The following is a 15,331-nucleotide window of genomic DNA, read 5'->3' on the forward strand; positions in this document are numbered from 1 at the left end:
AAAAAGGGCATGGGGAGGGGGAGACAGCCTATTTCAAACCCTCTTTAACCCTTTAGCGCCCCGTAATTCCATTTTGAGGAGGTAGGCTGTTGGGAGCCTTTAGAATGAGGCACGAGAAACACACACAGTCCTTTCTTGCGCCAGTGGTGCCTTGGCACTGCCCAACAATGCAGCAGCTGATGAGTGGCCAGAACCCCTCTAACACAACTGTCACAGTTTCATCACTAAATCTAACAAGCTCTACTTTATCCACAACTTCTGCTTAGCAACGAGTCATTTTATTCTAGCTGTGCATTATTGCATTTTCCCCTTCTACACACTCCGGATCGTTAGTAGAGTGGTAGATTCCGTGAGGTCACTTTCCAAGCGGATGCATTTTGGGCAGTGCGCTGCGGCCTGGCGTGTGCTTGCACATGGACATGTGTGCGTGTCTCAGAGCCTCACCTGAAGGCTGGCAACAGTGAGGCGTCGGGCGTCATCTGAGGGCGAGGCCACTGGTACGATGAAGGGACTGTCAGGGATGTGCTCGTCGTTGAAACGGATGGACACTTCATAGTCTCCTACACACACACACACACCAAAAAAAAGGATTACAATACAAAGGCAATCCATTGAGGTCTATTCCACAGGTGACAAGTTTAGCCTCTCAGGACTTGAAATTGGTTTTAACTGTTTACTGCAAATTCAATTCCCCCCTCTACAGTGGAGACTGATTCGGTGTGAACATGCAGCAACACTTGCATCTCTTGTCTCACCTGGTTCCTGCACAATGTAAGACACTCCACTAGAGCCATCCTTGCGATCCTCAAAGGCGATTTCAGCCTTGCTCGGCCCTTCCACAGCAATACTGAGCCCACCAGCTCCAGCCTCCCTCGTCCAGATACTAAATTCAGCTTCACACGCAAAAGAACCAAGCTTGGTTGACTTTGCAGAAACTCTCGTAATAGCAGTCTACAAAACAACCACACCAACCTGGCACTCCAGCCTCCGCTCTCTCCAGGCCTGGCCCACCGGCACGGACCTTATGTGCCCCTCCCTCTCCGAGGGGGCCGACAGTGAACTGGAAGGGGCTGCCGGGCACGTGCACCCCATTGTATTTCACGCACACAGTGTGCACACCCGTCTCGGTGGGCACGAAGCGGATGCAGTACGTGTTGTTCTCTCCCTCCATAATTTCGGCCTGGTGAACCTGACCAGAGGGGCTGGTCACCTGAGCAGACATGTCTGCTATGCTGATCTCTAAAGAAACAAGCGGGTGGGGTGTTTCAAACATTTAAAACCAGTGACGCCGTGACAGAATGAGCACGTTTTGAAATATTGGTCACCAATTAAATACATGCACGTAAGGTAAGGAATGTGGTGCGCCAAATAATCTCTTGCCCACCTGGGATCTTGAGGCTGAGGTCACACTGGCTACCAACATTAGCCACAGACGCTGCTCTCTTCTTCCTAGTGATGCTCTCTTTCATCCTGCCCTCACCTGTAACCTTGACAGTGAAGGCACTACCTGGAAACGCAATCACATCAAATTGGCCAAAGTCAGCACTTTTTAAGAGCACTGTTAATGTTAAGGTCCGTCTTGCTACTGCCTCTCACCTGGAACATGTTGGTCAGCAAACTTGATGTTGATTATGTAATTCCCAGGTTCAGTGGGGCAGTACGTGACCTTACATGTGCCATCTTCTTGGTCCTCTGTGTTGATGTCTACTTTACTTGGTCCTTCGATGGACAGGCCCAGGCCACCATAGCCTGAACAGACCAAATGCGTGATGGAGGCTCGAAGTATTTTCTCTGCTAATTTTAAAGTTCTTCAGCTTGTACCTGCATCACGGGTGTCGATGATGAATTCCGCAGGCTCAAAGGTCCTGGCTTCACTCAGCCCCATGCCGCTAACACGAACACGGCTGGCGTCTGCGATCTCAGACTGGTTAATCATAACAGAAATGGGGCTGCTCGGAATGTGGCGACCATTTTTCTTGATGTTGACCAAATGTTCTCCAATCTCCTTTGGAACAAACGAAATCCCTGTAACAGAGACAACAATGATGAGATTGACGAGCTTCTAAGCTCACAAACGTGCAGCATCTGTTCTACCCACCAACATGGCCATTTCGCAGCATCTTGAGCAGGCAGGGTTCCTCACGACCCGAGGGTGTGGTGAGCGAGGCGGCCAGTTGGCTCAGGTCGAAATCGCCAATGTCCAGCGGAATCTCAGCCGCTGATCCCACTTTCAGATGGGACATCCTCATTGAGTCATCACCTGGAAATGAGAACAGGACAGTGGTGTCACACCCTTGCAAAGTACAACCTACTTGACTTTGACCCTGCAGTATTTCAGGATCTACCAGTAATCTTTGCTGAAAAGGGGCTGCCAGGTATATGCTTGTCGTTGTACTTGACCAGGATACTATAGTCTCCTGGCAGAACTGGCAGATAGGACACACTGCACGTCCCATCCTGGTTGTCCACGCAGCTGATGTCCGCTTTGGATGGGCCCTCAATAGCCAGAGACAGACCACCTACAGAAACAAAGAGTAAATGAGGAAAAAAAAGACCCGGATGGTTTGGATCTGGAGAGGAGAACGGAATGGATGTTGTACATTCTTCCCATGCCTCTCATGAGCCCCACATACCTTCGCCTGCATCTTTAGTGTTGACTGTGAAGACTGCAGGCTTGTTGACGGTCCCATGGATTAGACCAGGACCATAGGCACTGACATTACCGCTGTTCATGTAATCCACATAAAACTGCAGGGGACTTCCTATGAAAGTCAATGAAGACATTAGAGAACAAGGCTCTCATGAAGGCAACGTTATGCAATGTCTCCAAACAAAAGTCATACCAGGGATGTGAATGCCGTCATATTTAATGTCCATCTCGTGCAGCCCAGCCTCAATTGGCGCATACTTGACAGTAACAGTTCCGTCCTTATTGTCCGTGATGTCGGGCTTGGCAACCTTGCCCGATGGCATTCGGACCTCACCTTGAGTTGAGACCACAATGAGATTCAAGCAACACTCCCAAAAAGAGGTCAGCCTTGCGATTGCTTTTCCTACCCGTGATCTCTCCTTTCTGAATGGTGAACGGGATGACCAAGTCAAATGGCCTGAGCCCTGTCACGTCGAGACCATTCATTCCCAATGGTCTGTCGGTTGCCTGTGAGACAGAGAGCAAAGGTCTAATACTCAGTGTATGAAGATGTTGTGGACATTTTACACTTTGTCTTGGTCTGTCTACGACCGAGCAAAAAAAAATACAAGCAAACAAATGGAATGAAACATTTGCGATGAAATGATCAACAGTGTTGATCATTGCTATGATGATGATGAGGCCAACAGAAACTGAGAATGAGATGAGTACCAAACATTGGAAGGTAAAAAGGACAGTTAAGCACCAAATGACTCAGAAGACCGGTCCACATGGAAGACTGTCAACGCAGATAATTCGTCCCTTCAGTAAGTTGTCAAAGAGCACTGGGCAACAGATACCGTACTGTTGATATTTAGCTCCAGGCCAATTGCTTGACCGTATCAATTAATGACTTTAGAAACTCAGTATAAACATGGAAGTGTTGACCAGTGTCTCTTTGTTACTGAGCAACTCTGTTGCATTGTCCATGTTAGGAGCCCTGTTAATGAAATGGAGGAACATGGCGGAAAAGGAGAAAGGCAGGCCTGTCAGAGGTGAGACCCCTGAAATGACACAGCACACACTGACGCCGGATATGTTTGATGGTGCAGAGCAGAGAAAGGAAGTAGGACAAGGGACGATGGAGATAAAAAGGAGGACTCAATTGTTGAAAAATGCTGAAAAAGGTTGGGACAAAGTATTTTGGTACCCAGGGCTGTTGAGCGTAGTACTGGGGCAGTTGGCACTGCTGCATGAGCTGGTCTGATGGAGCTCCCTCCAATGCCTGGTGGGGGTGAGAGGTTGGGTGGAAAACAAATAGAAGGGGTTGTAGGGAAGTAAAACAATGTGACACCACGGGGATCCAGTGATTATATTTCTGTGGGGAGAGACTAACACCAAGGGGGACATCCCTCAAAGATGTTCTTGAAGTGATCCCATCTTTTCCTTGTCCCTCAAATAAGTTACAGGAATCTATGAATATGGTAATTTCAACGATGACATAAATATAATAAAAGTACTCACCGTGACTTGGAAGGGGCTGTTTGGAATGTGCTCTCCTCCAAAACGGACGCAGATGACATACTCGCCGGGCTGTGGCGCCGTGTAAAAGATGTCAAAAGTGCCGTCCTCGTTTTCCACAACGTCTACGTCTAGCTCGGCTCCCTCGGGCGTGCACACGGTGCACGTCACTTTGCCTTTGCCGGCTGCCTTGGCGTCCACAGTGATGACCGTCTGTTCACCAATCTGAATGGTTGGACCAACCCCGGCACCTGGTGGATTGGGAAACTGTCACGTTCACGATACCAAGGCGCTCTCACCGTAGTCATTTAGCATGCATATTTCACCACCAAGAGAATAGTTAAAGATGAAATCTAGTCATGTTAAATCCAGAAATAATTTTCCCAACATTTCTAATATTTCTATAAAGAACTGGAAGCTTGATTAGCCCGTCATTCAGCATGCCGACCTTAACTTGTTTCAAGTTAGTATTAGGGTATCCAAATGAGCACGTGAGCAAATTGCACACATGAAATGCTGAAATATATGGACAGTAAAAGATAAGAGGGGGGAGTAGAAGGTGTAAAAGAAGAGAATTAGAGCCCAGGTTTGAAGTGTTTCCATGCGAAAAGTCATGAGTTCGTCTACAATACAAAGTTGCTCCTTGGGCTTACCTAAACCGTGACCTCCGATTGAGACTGATAGTGGGAACGGTGACAAGCAGGATGTGCAAAAGACAAAAGTGACACACACAAGATTGTCAGGTAGGGGTGGCGGTGATTGGAGGCAAATGTGTGCTCTAAAAATCCAAATGAGAAACTAAACAGTGGCAGTGTGTGTGTGTGTGTGCGTGTGTGTGTGTGTGGCAGGAAATGAGCCAAGGAGGAGTGTAACAGCAATAGAAACAAAATAAATGCATGAAAAGTTGTCTAAATAAAATAGAAGCAGTAACAGAATTGCAGTTAACAAAACCTGCTGGGAACCAGCCATGTTTATCGGCTCAAGTTTAGCACGGGCCAAACTGTCCCATAATTCAAACCTCCAGAGTTTAAAACCAACAACTATGGCTCTGCTCCCATTAATGTCATCCAGTGATGAAAATACTGTGTCAACAACTATGGCTCTGCTCCCATTAATGTCACCCAGTGATGAAAATACTGGGTCGCAGGGATCCATGGTCCAAGGCAGCTTCTTTCACACCGGAAACTACTAATTGATGTGATCACATGCTCTTTAGCCTTTGATAAACAAAAACAGTACTTATAAAGTATTTAGAAATGGCTAATGAGTGGTGGGGAGCATGCAAATATGAACAATAATTGTGACTGAAAGGAAAAACAGGACAAAAGATTTGAACTCCAAACTAGGAACATGAATTGATTGACTAAATGATGATAATGATAATAATAATAATAATAATAACACACAGTGGGAACAGTTTTGAGAACAGGTCCCAAAATTGTGATGGGTCAAGAAGAATTTGCCTATCAAACAACTATCAATAATCGCATGTAGGACAATCGCCCATACTGTTTCTACCACTTGACAGCAGCCAAGAAATCTCAATCCAACCAGTCTACGGCCTGAATAGCTGGTTTTAATTCCATGTCACTGTGAACTGCAGATTGTTGGACTTGCTCGTTTGTCAACTCACGGTCACGTTTAAGTCCTTGTCCGCTTTTCAAATGAGCTGGAAGGCCTTAATCTGAGGAAGGTTTCCGGCATGCCCATACCAGCAGGTTCAAGAGCAAAACTATGGGGGCTGCTCATCGCATACCTGTGACTGTGCATTTGCTGGCATCTCCTGTGGGTAGAGCCCGAATGCGATAAGGTGAATACGGGATCTCGTCTCCTCCGTACTTGATCAAGATGGTATATCTGCCGGTCATGTCCGGAACGTAAGACACCAAGTATGTTCCGTCGTGGTTATCGCGGATGTTGGCCTTCTTTGGCTTTCCTTCTGGGTCCTGCACATAAAATTATTCAACGGTGATTCCAGTTTCCAACTACATTTTCTGCGTGCCATTACACTTACAGTGATTTGCACTGCCAGCAGTCCTTCCCCTGCATCTTTGGCATCAATGGTAAACTCCACAGGCAGAGAGGCGGGCACCCCTGTGGTGTTCAGACCCGGCCCACTAGCTCGCACTTTACTGGCGTCGTGGGTAGGAAGCACCTTGACCTTATAAGGGCTGAAAACGGTAAATATAGTTAGTCTCATAGAAAACCGCTATGATTACATTTTGCACGTGTGGTACCTGCGCGGGATTTCCTCATCACCATACAAGACGTTAATGGAATACGGACCCTCTCGAGTGGGAACATAGTTAACCGTGTGAGTTTGGTCACCATTATCCACAATTTCAGCCGGCTCCACCACACCTAGTGTGCATAAGCAAACATTTTCAATGTGAGCAAAGGGGCTAAGTTATTAGACAGTTTTCTTTTTAATATTGCGCCTATTATTACAAAACAAGCATTGCAATTCAATGACAACAGTCACACACCTTTGGGTCCCTGCACACGAATCTGCAGCGGGGCCACTCCAGCTTTGGTAGCATCCACTGTAAAGGCCTGTGGAATATTGGCCCTGACATTGCCACCAAGACCTGGACCTTGGCATTTCACCTTAGAACTGTCCACTGTGTCAACGACTGGCACTGAGAAAGGACTGCCTGCAAAAACATTCCATTTCAAGAAGGATTTTGCCCAACATTCCTCTGACGCTACTGAGTTGTGTACGTTAAACAATGGTGGGCGGATGAATGACAACTGACAGAGCACGGCAAAGCAGCGACTTGAATACCTTTGATGGGTTGTCCTCCATAGGTTACATTGAGGTTATAAGTGCCCGGCTCGTAGGGGATATACTCAACACTGCAACTGCCATCCTTGTTATCAGTGCAGGACATTTTGGCCTCCGATGGACCTTCCATTGCCAAGCCAAGACCGCCAGTGCCTGCTCCCCTGTAAATAAGTTGTATACACAACAGTTGAGCTCTCACGTCCTTAAGCAGTGAAACTGTCTTTCAATTAAAGTCCCATTTACCGTGTCTCCACTGTGAACTTGTTGGGCTTGTTGGTAGTGCCGCTTTTCAGGCCTGGGCCATGCACGCGTACTCTGGCCGGATCACAACCTTCAGTGACGGCAACACGGAATGGGCTTTTTGGCACTGGCGTACCATCATAGGAAACCTCTACACTGTGTGGACCTAAAGTAATCACAAGGAACATCTTGAAGCCCGTGTTTCTGTAATGGCACAACTTTTTCTTTTTACTTTTTTTTAACTAAGATGAAACGTTTCTACGAACCTTCCTCATAGGGAGTGTACTCGACGTTATAAATCCCATCTCCAAGGTCTGTGATCATGCTATCAGTACGGCTGCCCGATGGGTTGCTAATCAGAGTTTTGATGTGGTCGCCTCCAGACAGTGTCAGAGCACGAGCATCAACTGTGAAATCGGTGGTGGCTTCGCGAAAAATGCCTGAAACAAAAACAACAAATTTGGTGGGAGTTTCAACAGGCTCAAATGACGCAATGCCCCGATAGCCCACTGAAGATAATTTTGTTTTAAATGTTGACAACGTCACTGTAACCAATGCTTGTCTGTGACTAATTTGTGAGCTCCACTTCATCAAGAGCTACATCTTGCTTCTGAACGTACAACTATGATGTCAGTAGTCGGCGCTGTAAGAGTTCTAAAAGAAACCATGATTTATTCCTTGTCAAGTAATTTCACCTCAACCTCAAATAATGACGCAACTTGTCTCACCTTTGCCTTCCACTCCTGGCCCAAACACACGGACTCCGCTGGCATCAACGGCCGGCTCCACCGTGAGCCGAGCTGGGAAGTTCGGCACATCCTGGCCACCGTAGCGGATGGTCAGAGTGTACGAGCCAGGATAGAGTGGAATGTAGGTGATAGTGTACGTGCCGTCCCCGTTATCCTGGATATGAACTTCGGCCTCTGTACCACTGTCGGAAATTATCTCTATGGTCAGTTCAGCTGGGCCGGCGTTGGTACAGTCCACAATGAACTCTCCCGTTTCCCCAACCTTGGCACGCTCCAAGCCTGGGCCTGAACAGCGCACCTGAGAGGAGATAAAAATATTTCTATGATTCTGGTCCATGAAACTGTGCACATAGTCAGTCAGAATTACCTTAGAAGGGTCTGTGGCAGGATAAGCTATGGGCGTGAAAGGTGATCCAGGGATCTGCACTCCATCGTAAGTCAGTTCAACCTGGTATGGCCCCGCTTCCCTTGGAATGAACTTGACCTGACTGGTTTCTGGACTCAACCCAGGCTCCACCTGAGATCATTTAAGAAATCAATACATGCGGCAAGGTGTGTTTAAAACAAAATCAATATAGATGCAACAACGGACCCCACCTTGCTAGCAACAGGCTTGCCGGATGGTGCTGTCACTTTGGCCGCCACTTTGCCCTGACCTCCAGCACCCTTTGACTTCACAGTCACCTCCTGGTCCTTGCCTACAGACATCTCTACAATAAACAAGCACAGTAACGTGGCGTTGAAAAGACATTTACGTTGGGGGGGCGGGGGCTAGGCAAGTTGATCAGGATGCAGCATGCATATAGTTTTCAAAGTGCTTGAAAAGCAGTTTGGTATGACAGGTAGAAAACATTGATTTGTTACTATGGTTCAGAACAGGACTGATAAGCACGTACTGTCCCCCAGTCCCGTAACGTTGATCTTGCTGAGATCCAGTGAGGGCGCCACCGCAACATTAAAGGGGCTCTTGGGTATATGATCTCCACCATAGGTCACAGCAAGCCCCAGAGGACCCTGATGTCAGGAAGGAATTGAGATTCAAGCTGGTCCGCGTCAATACCAATCACAAGGTTTTGCAAAATAACTCCATCGTGTTGGTGAGAAAACGAGAGGGGAGGACTTTCAATGAGGGTCACAGTCCACACCAGTGACGAGCGTGGAAAGGAGATGCTTTTTAGAAATGACCAGGGATGACAGGTTTGGAAATAAGCTCATCAGCAGACACACAGCCAAGGTTACATGCTTGAGACCAGACCTCCATGCGTTGGACATGTTCAGGAGAGCGAGTTATTGGTAGAAGCACGATTAGGATGGAACTGCCAGGAAAAAGGTTAATTGACGTAGTGAGGGGAAGACATGAGGGAAGTTGATGTCACAAACGAGGGTGAAGATGTTAGGCTTGGAAGAAATAGCGCTGTGAGTAATTGGGACAAGTAAGCTGGAGAAAAAAAAAAAAAAAAGTACACTTGTGGATTAAGAAAACACACATGATCAACATACAAACTGATGAGCTTTGGCTAAGATAAGTATTGCATTCGAAAATGCGTCTGCTGCATGCAGGACATGCACAGATGAAGTGCTGCTTCCACAAGTGAAAATGCAATTCATGCTAGATAGTTCACATTCATTTTCTCAGACGCCACCCTGTCTATAATCAGGGTAGTAAAGTGTTCTTGTCTTAGCACAAAACAAAGCTAAGCTGTGGCTCATATGCAAGACACAGCCCACCCCTCCAAAATTCAACCAGTATTGTAAGTCGAACAAGTCTGGGATCAATCAATCATGTGTCCTGTTATTATTTAAGAGACACTCTAAGAGCTTTAAACCGCTGGGGAGATGCGGTTAACATCTTACCTGCTGCACAGGAGTGTATTTCACAGTGTGGGTATTGTCGTGGTTGTTAATGATTTCAAAGTCCTTGACTGCCTCTGCTTTGATGGGGCCGACAAAGTTGCAGTCCAGGTTGGCTTTTCCGGCTCCTTTTGTGGTCACAGTGAAATGAGTGGGCTTGTTCAATTCAACACCTAGAAAGGGCAAGAGAACATTGATTGTGGAGAACTGAAGACGTCATAAAATGTACGCAATTGCTCAACCATACCACTAGTCAGTAGAAGGTTTTTAAAAACATACTGTATTCTAAAAATCCCAGAATAGTTGTTAGCCATGACTTATAAAATATTTCACAAAATTATTTGCATCCCTGAACATAAAAATTGTTTTAGTTGTTGAGAAATATGCTTGAACAATTTCAGACCTAAGGTCAAATTTGGAGTTTAGTGTTAGTCATTTTCCCACTACTATTGGTAAAACCGCAAGCGATCCTTGAAAGTGAAACCTCAAAACACTGAATGATGCTGGATAGTTACTGAAAAATGGTGGTTTGATCAATTTGCAAAGCATTGTTTTTTACAACTAATGCAGAAAGGGTGAACATCAATATAGTTTGAAAATGACAATAAAAAATACCGCAAGAGAAAATCTGAATACAATGGTAGCCTTACCACTGCGGCTGAGTCCTGGGCCTTCTGCCTTCACTTTACTGGCATCATGAGCAGGATCCACCTTGATTCTGATGGGTGTCATTGGAATAGCCTGAATAGTACATATGACGGGAAGATAGTCTTGACAACTTCTCACATACAAAAAGTACCAATGCCCTTTCCATGACAGAATGAAAACCTCACGAGGGAATACAACTCACTTGGTCAGCAAACAGAACCATGATGGTGTAGCTGCCCGCCCCAGGTGGCGTGTATTTGACCGTGAACGTATCGTTATCGTTCCTAATGATATCAAAGTCGATGTCGGCTTCTGCGTTGCCCACAATGCCAGGGGCGCACTTGATTCCAATGCTGATGTCACCTTTGGACAACAGAAAAAGTCAAATCATGATAGTAGCTGCAAACAGCGCATCTGTTTGCTGAACTACTAATACACCGGGATAACATTGAAGAGCTAGTAAACTATCCCATTGTTACCTTGACCAGCCTCAGCGCAGTCAACTGTAAAATATGTTGGCTCAAAGGCTTTCAGACCAGTCTTGGCCACTCCGGGTCCAGATACCTTCACCTTGTTTGGGTGGCAGCCTGCCCCAACGTTCATCTGAAGTTCAAAAGAGACCATTCAATGTAAAAATGTCATTTTTCGGGGCGGGGACTGCAAAACATTGCGCAACCGTCAGAGCATACATACCCTAAAGGGGCTGTCGGGAATGTTGACTCCCCCCCAGGAGACCATGACCGTGTGTTTTAAAGGTTTGCGGGGTGTGTAAGAACAAGCGTATGTGCCGTTCCCATTGTCTTTAACCTGGACTTCCACGGGGGTGCCTTCCCCATCCTGCAGAGTGGAGGCAAACTCGTGTGTAATAGGCTATGCATCAGCAAAATTTACATTTAAAATGAGATCATCTCCACCTAGCTTAGTGCGCTATTGCCCAAAAAGGAACAAGAGCAGGGAATGGAAGCCTAGTAACAACTTTAAGAATGGTCCCCAGACTTTTCACACTGGGCTTAACTCAACAGAAATTTACATTCCTATACGACAACATTACCTGAGCAACAATCTTCAGCGGCGCTTTTCCACCTTGCTTGGCATCTACCGTAAACTCAGTGGGCTTGCCAACAGCCAACCCACTGCTCTGAAGACCAGGGCCATGTGCTTTAACCTGAAGAAAAAAAAAAAACTTCCATTTGTAGAGGGGGGGGGGGAGGCCACCGTTACATGTGTTGTGTCCCCCAAGTTATTGCTCACCTTGTCAGGATAGAAGTCTTTGCCAGGTGGGTTGACAATCTCAGCCATGAAGGGAGAATGCTGAATGTCCTCACTGTTGCAGAGCACATGTACTGCATACTCGCCAGGCTCTGTAGGCCAGTAGCGCACGTCACACGAACCATCGCCCTTGTCGTCACATTCAATCTTGGCCTGAGATGGACCCTCCACAGAGAAACCTGAAGAGAGCATTCAAAGTTTAAGCAAAGCAACCCGAAGGTAAGCGGTAATGAGCATTTCAAGACGCACAAAAAACATACCCAAAGTGCCAACATTGTCTCCGACAGCCTCCACGACAAAGTCGGCAGATTTGCCTATCACGCCGCCCTCAAGGCCGGGACCCCAGGCCCTCACCTTCTGCTGGCCAGCCTCAGAACCAATCTTGACCTCGATGGGACTGAAAAGAGACAATATGCACAGGTATGTGTTTAAAAAGAAAATTGGGCACATGGTGAAAATGTTCCATTTGTTGTTGGTCATTTTGGTGTGTCCAAGCATGTACCTGCGAGGGATATGCTGTCCTCCCCAAGTGATGGTGATGGTGTAAGTGCCGGTTGCAGTGGGGTAATATTCAAACCCATACACACCATCTCCCAAATCATTCCTCTTGCACGGTTCCTCAAGTCCCTCTGTAAACAAGAAAACATCTTCCAGTTTTTTTTTTATTTTTTTTAATAAACTACCAACAGAATAATACACAAAAGATATCATGGTGGAAACCCAGCAGTATTAAAAACTGATAGAAAAACTCACTGGGACCCTTGATGGTGACTTTAAGCTCTCCAGTGCCAGCTCCTCTGGTGTAAACTTTAAAATCTGCCGTCTCCTTGACTCTTAAGCCCTTAGGCTGCAGACCACGACCCTTGGCTTTGCAGAGGCTGGGGTTGCATGCTGTTGAAAGAAAAACACACTCACTAAGAGATGGCTCTCTGCGTTTGAACCATCTGTGATGACAAACTAGGTCAAGAAAGCACATGTATTGTACTCATGACATTTAACCTTTCCAGTCTACTGCAGTCGGGTTCTTGCGTGGCTAAAACTTTGAGGACCAGCAAATGGCAATCTTGTACCAGACAGACTTGTGTAAATTAGGGTTTGCTGGCTACCCTACAACCATTAAGAACCGTGTACCTACCAATCTTGCCTTCACGCTACTGTGGCCATCTTGTGTCACATATCCTTTCAAATTTGTTGATCTAACGTAGACAATGAGTGGGCATTTGAAGGAGTAAATACTTGTTGGTGGTAGACTGAGATTTTATCTTAGCTTGCTCTGTTGTCGTGCTCTGGATACCTTGGAGAATATAATTATGCTCTTGCTTTATATTCAAAAAGTGCAAAATTATTTTGGTTGACAATGGTGCCTTGCAAAAGTGTTCAAGCTCCATCATTTAATGCTCTAAACAGCATCCATCAACTGCCCTGTTAATATGCAATATAATGCCTGTCATCTGGGATGGCTTTCCAGGGCCAAGGGAAAACACCACAAGATAAGAAACTGGCTTATATGGCAGTGGAAAAGATAAAACGGTTCTTAAAAAAAAAAAAAGAAAAAAAAAAAAGAAAGATAGCAGTCAATTACACTTCCTTTTCTTTCCGCACGAAATGAACATGCTCGCTTCCCCTTACCATTCGGAACAATTTCTAACCAATATATAAATGATAATGCTATTTCAGAGTATTATTCATGATAGACAGAAACCTTTTATTAATCCAGCAATCTGTCAAATATGCAGTGCGAGTCGAAATAAGCGCTTGAAAGGGATTTGGGGCTGGAGCGCACACAACAGTGACTAATGTCGTTATGTAATGTGCTGACAGACTGTTACTGAGCTGGAACAAATAGGATTCAAACGGTTTAATAAAGCAAGGGCTACTGTCGACAAGACAAAATGACTGTTGCGAAGCAGCATGCAAGGGAGAAGAGTCTTTCCTCATGGAGGTGTGGGATTCTTCTCTACTCTGTTACAAACTGAAGGACCTTATAGGCAGATGTCAAGTCCACAGATTGAAGCACGACCAGACATGCAATTTTCTCAACTCCATGGGCAGACTTAAACCTTCACGCATGCAAGCAAGCATGCATTTTATTATTGAAAACTGCACATCACCATCTTAGTGAGGACATTTGGTGGTATAACCCATTTATGGCATAATTAAGTGATTTAACACTCGATATCACTTTCACCAAAAGCAAAAACAAACTATTGTTTGAAGGCATCTTTTGAGAATGAATTTCCCTCACAAAAAAAAAAAAAGGTCCTTACTAAGATGGGTTTAAAGTATGCCACTTAGAGAGACAGCGATACAACACAAAAGCAAAGACACCGACACATTTGGGTACCCAATAGAGATCCCAGGAAACAGGAAATAACAGCAGAAGGAAGAGGCAGCTCCTGAGAGTAGACAGATGCCACCGGGCCTCTATCACATGCCACCGGGCCTCTATCAGAAGAGGCCAGGGACGAACGATCCAGCACAGAGGCAGGAGGAGACAGCAAAGCATTAAAAACACAGAAAACTCTTAAAGATGTTTCAGTAACTGACAGCTTGTGGGACTGTTAATGCCAACAATTCTCTTGAGTGATCTTACCTTCACCAATGTTCACCGTGAAGGGGCTCTTGCTGATCGGACCACCCGCAAAGGTGACATAGATGGTGTGTTGGCCCTCCTGGGTTGGTTTGTAGGTGCAGCGGTAACTACTGTTGCCCTTGTCCTCTATATTGCAAGTTACAGTGTTCTTTTTTCCTGCAGGGTCCATGATCACAACCTCCACCTCGCCAACACCAGCACCTGTGCAAAGGGAGGGACATGAGGAAGGCAAACCAAGGTGGAAAAGAGATACTTGGGCCATGTTGTGCAATTACCCGCTGTGTAGATATCAAAGTAGGTGCTCTTGTTTGCAATGTTGCCCATGGGCTCCAAGCCAGGTCCCTGGGCAGTGGCTTTGCTGGAGTCTCCCTGAGCCATGCCAATCTCAACCTCAAAGGGACTCTTGGAGATGTGTTGGCCTGCAAATAACACTGTCACCTACAAATTGTCAGAGAAAATTAGCAAGTTATAAAGAAAATATACAGATGAAATAATGAACTCTGGGTAACATTAAAGTTCTTGGGTCGGGACTGATTGACAGCAAATCAACTATAAAATGTATTTGTTTAGATTGTTTCAAATTACTTAGAACCATTGTTTGACTTAAAATTGTCCGGATCCTCTGATTGCAAGCAGTCATTATATTTTGGGTTTCATTAAAATATGATATTTGCAAACATAGAAAAAAAATTGTAATAAATGTTCAAGCAAATCAAATTTTATCAATGTATTAGATTAATCGATGGAATATTTGATAGACTAATCGATTCTAAAAATATTTGATAGTACCCTCATTTGAGCATGTTTGGGAGGGTGAAAGAGAAGCAACTTTTTAAGCAAAGTGAATAATTAAATTATTGGCACTTCCCACACTTGACTGTCTTCCAATGACAATCCATAGCTTACCTTGTGCATGCCTGTGACTTTTGGGATATAGAAGACAGAGTAGGTGCGATTCTTATCATTGTTGGCTGTCACTTTGGCCTGGATGTAGAAGTAAATAGAATTTTAAAATGCATAACAAAACCAAGCGATGCCATGTGATT

General features: G+C 45.5%; 1 protein-coding gene across 3 annotated transcripts in view; it reads right to left on the bottom strand.

Annotated features, from left to right (window-relative positions):
• flna (filamin A, alpha (actin binding protein 280)) overlaps positions 1 to 15,331 on the bottom strand; it is a 32,394-nt gene that overhangs the window by 2,891 nt on the left and 14,172 nt on the right. Inside the window, exons 7-44 of one of the 3 annotated variants that reach the window (XM_061299631.1) lie at positions 15,192 to 15,269; positions 14,561 to 14,723; positions 14,286 to 14,486; positions 12,446 to 12,583; positions 12,195 to 12,321; positions 11,953 to 12,089; positions 11,675 to 11,871; positions 11,475 to 11,588; positions 11,117 to 11,260; positions 10,903 to 11,026; positions 10,626 to 10,786; positions 10,426 to 10,516; positions 9,779 to 9,948; positions 8,821 to 8,938; positions 8,522 to 8,634; positions 8,292 to 8,441; positions 7,904 to 8,222; positions 7,442 to 7,615; positions 7,179 to 7,341; positions 6,936 to 7,096; positions 6,637 to 6,804; positions 6,388 to 6,511; positions 6,165 to 6,321; positions 5,907 to 6,096; positions 4,804 to 4,827; positions 4,154 to 4,401; positions 3,840 to 3,914; positions 3,058 to 3,157; positions 2,844 to 2,984; positions 2,634 to 2,762; positions 2,346 to 2,519; positions 2,099 to 2,260; positions 1,822 to 2,025; positions 1,597 to 1,749; positions 1,385 to 1,507; positions 973 to 1,239; positions 756 to 893; positions 445 to 560 (exon numbers count right to left, since the gene is read on the bottom strand). In XM_061299631.1, the coding sequence (XP_061155615.1) occupies positions 445 to 560; positions 756 to 893; positions 973 to 1,239; positions 1,385 to 1,507; positions 1,597 to 1,749; positions 1,822 to 2,025; positions 2,099 to 2,260; positions 2,346 to 2,519; positions 2,634 to 2,762; positions 2,844 to 2,984; positions 3,058 to 3,157; positions 3,840 to 3,914; positions 4,154 to 4,401; positions 4,804 to 4,827; positions 5,907 to 6,096; positions 6,165 to 6,321; positions 6,388 to 6,511; positions 6,637 to 6,804; positions 6,936 to 7,096; positions 7,179 to 7,341; positions 7,442 to 7,615; positions 7,904 to 8,222; positions 8,292 to 8,441; positions 8,522 to 8,634; positions 8,821 to 8,938; positions 9,779 to 9,948; positions 10,426 to 10,516; positions 10,626 to 10,786; positions 10,903 to 11,026; positions 11,117 to 11,260; positions 11,475 to 11,588; positions 11,675 to 11,871; positions 11,953 to 12,089; positions 12,195 to 12,321; positions 12,446 to 12,583; positions 14,286 to 14,486; positions 14,561 to 14,723; positions 15,192 to 15,269 (5,736 nt within the window). The remainder of the gene's footprint in view (positions 1 to 444; positions 561 to 755; positions 894 to 972; positions 1,240 to 1,384; positions 1,508 to 1,596; positions 1,750 to 1,821; positions 2,026 to 2,098; positions 2,261 to 2,345; positions 2,520 to 2,633; positions 2,763 to 2,843; positions 2,985 to 3,057; positions 3,158 to 3,839; positions 3,915 to 4,153; positions 4,402 to 4,803; positions 4,828 to 5,906; positions 6,097 to 6,164; positions 6,322 to 6,387; positions 6,512 to 6,636; positions 6,805 to 6,935; positions 7,097 to 7,178; positions 7,342 to 7,441; positions 7,616 to 7,903; positions 8,223 to 8,291; positions 8,442 to 8,521; positions 8,635 to 8,820; positions 8,939 to 9,778; positions 9,949 to 10,425; positions 10,517 to 10,625; positions 10,787 to 10,902; positions 11,027 to 11,116; positions 11,261 to 11,474; positions 11,589 to 11,674; positions 11,872 to 11,952; positions 12,090 to 12,194; positions 12,322 to 12,445; positions 12,584 to 14,285; positions 14,487 to 14,560; positions 14,724 to 15,191; positions 15,270 to 15,331) is intronic. The other 2 variants (XM_061299649.1, XM_061299640.1) reach the window with 2 other exon arrangements.

Source organism: Syngnathus typhle, linkage group LG2 (genome assembly GCF_033458585.1).
Source record: "Syngnathus typhle isolate RoL2023-S1 ecotype Sweden linkage group LG2, RoL_Styp_1.0, whole genome shotgun sequence".
Lineage (NCBI taxonomy): Eukaryota > Metazoa > Chordata > Actinopteri > Syngnathiformes > Syngnathidae > Syngnathus > Syngnathus typhle.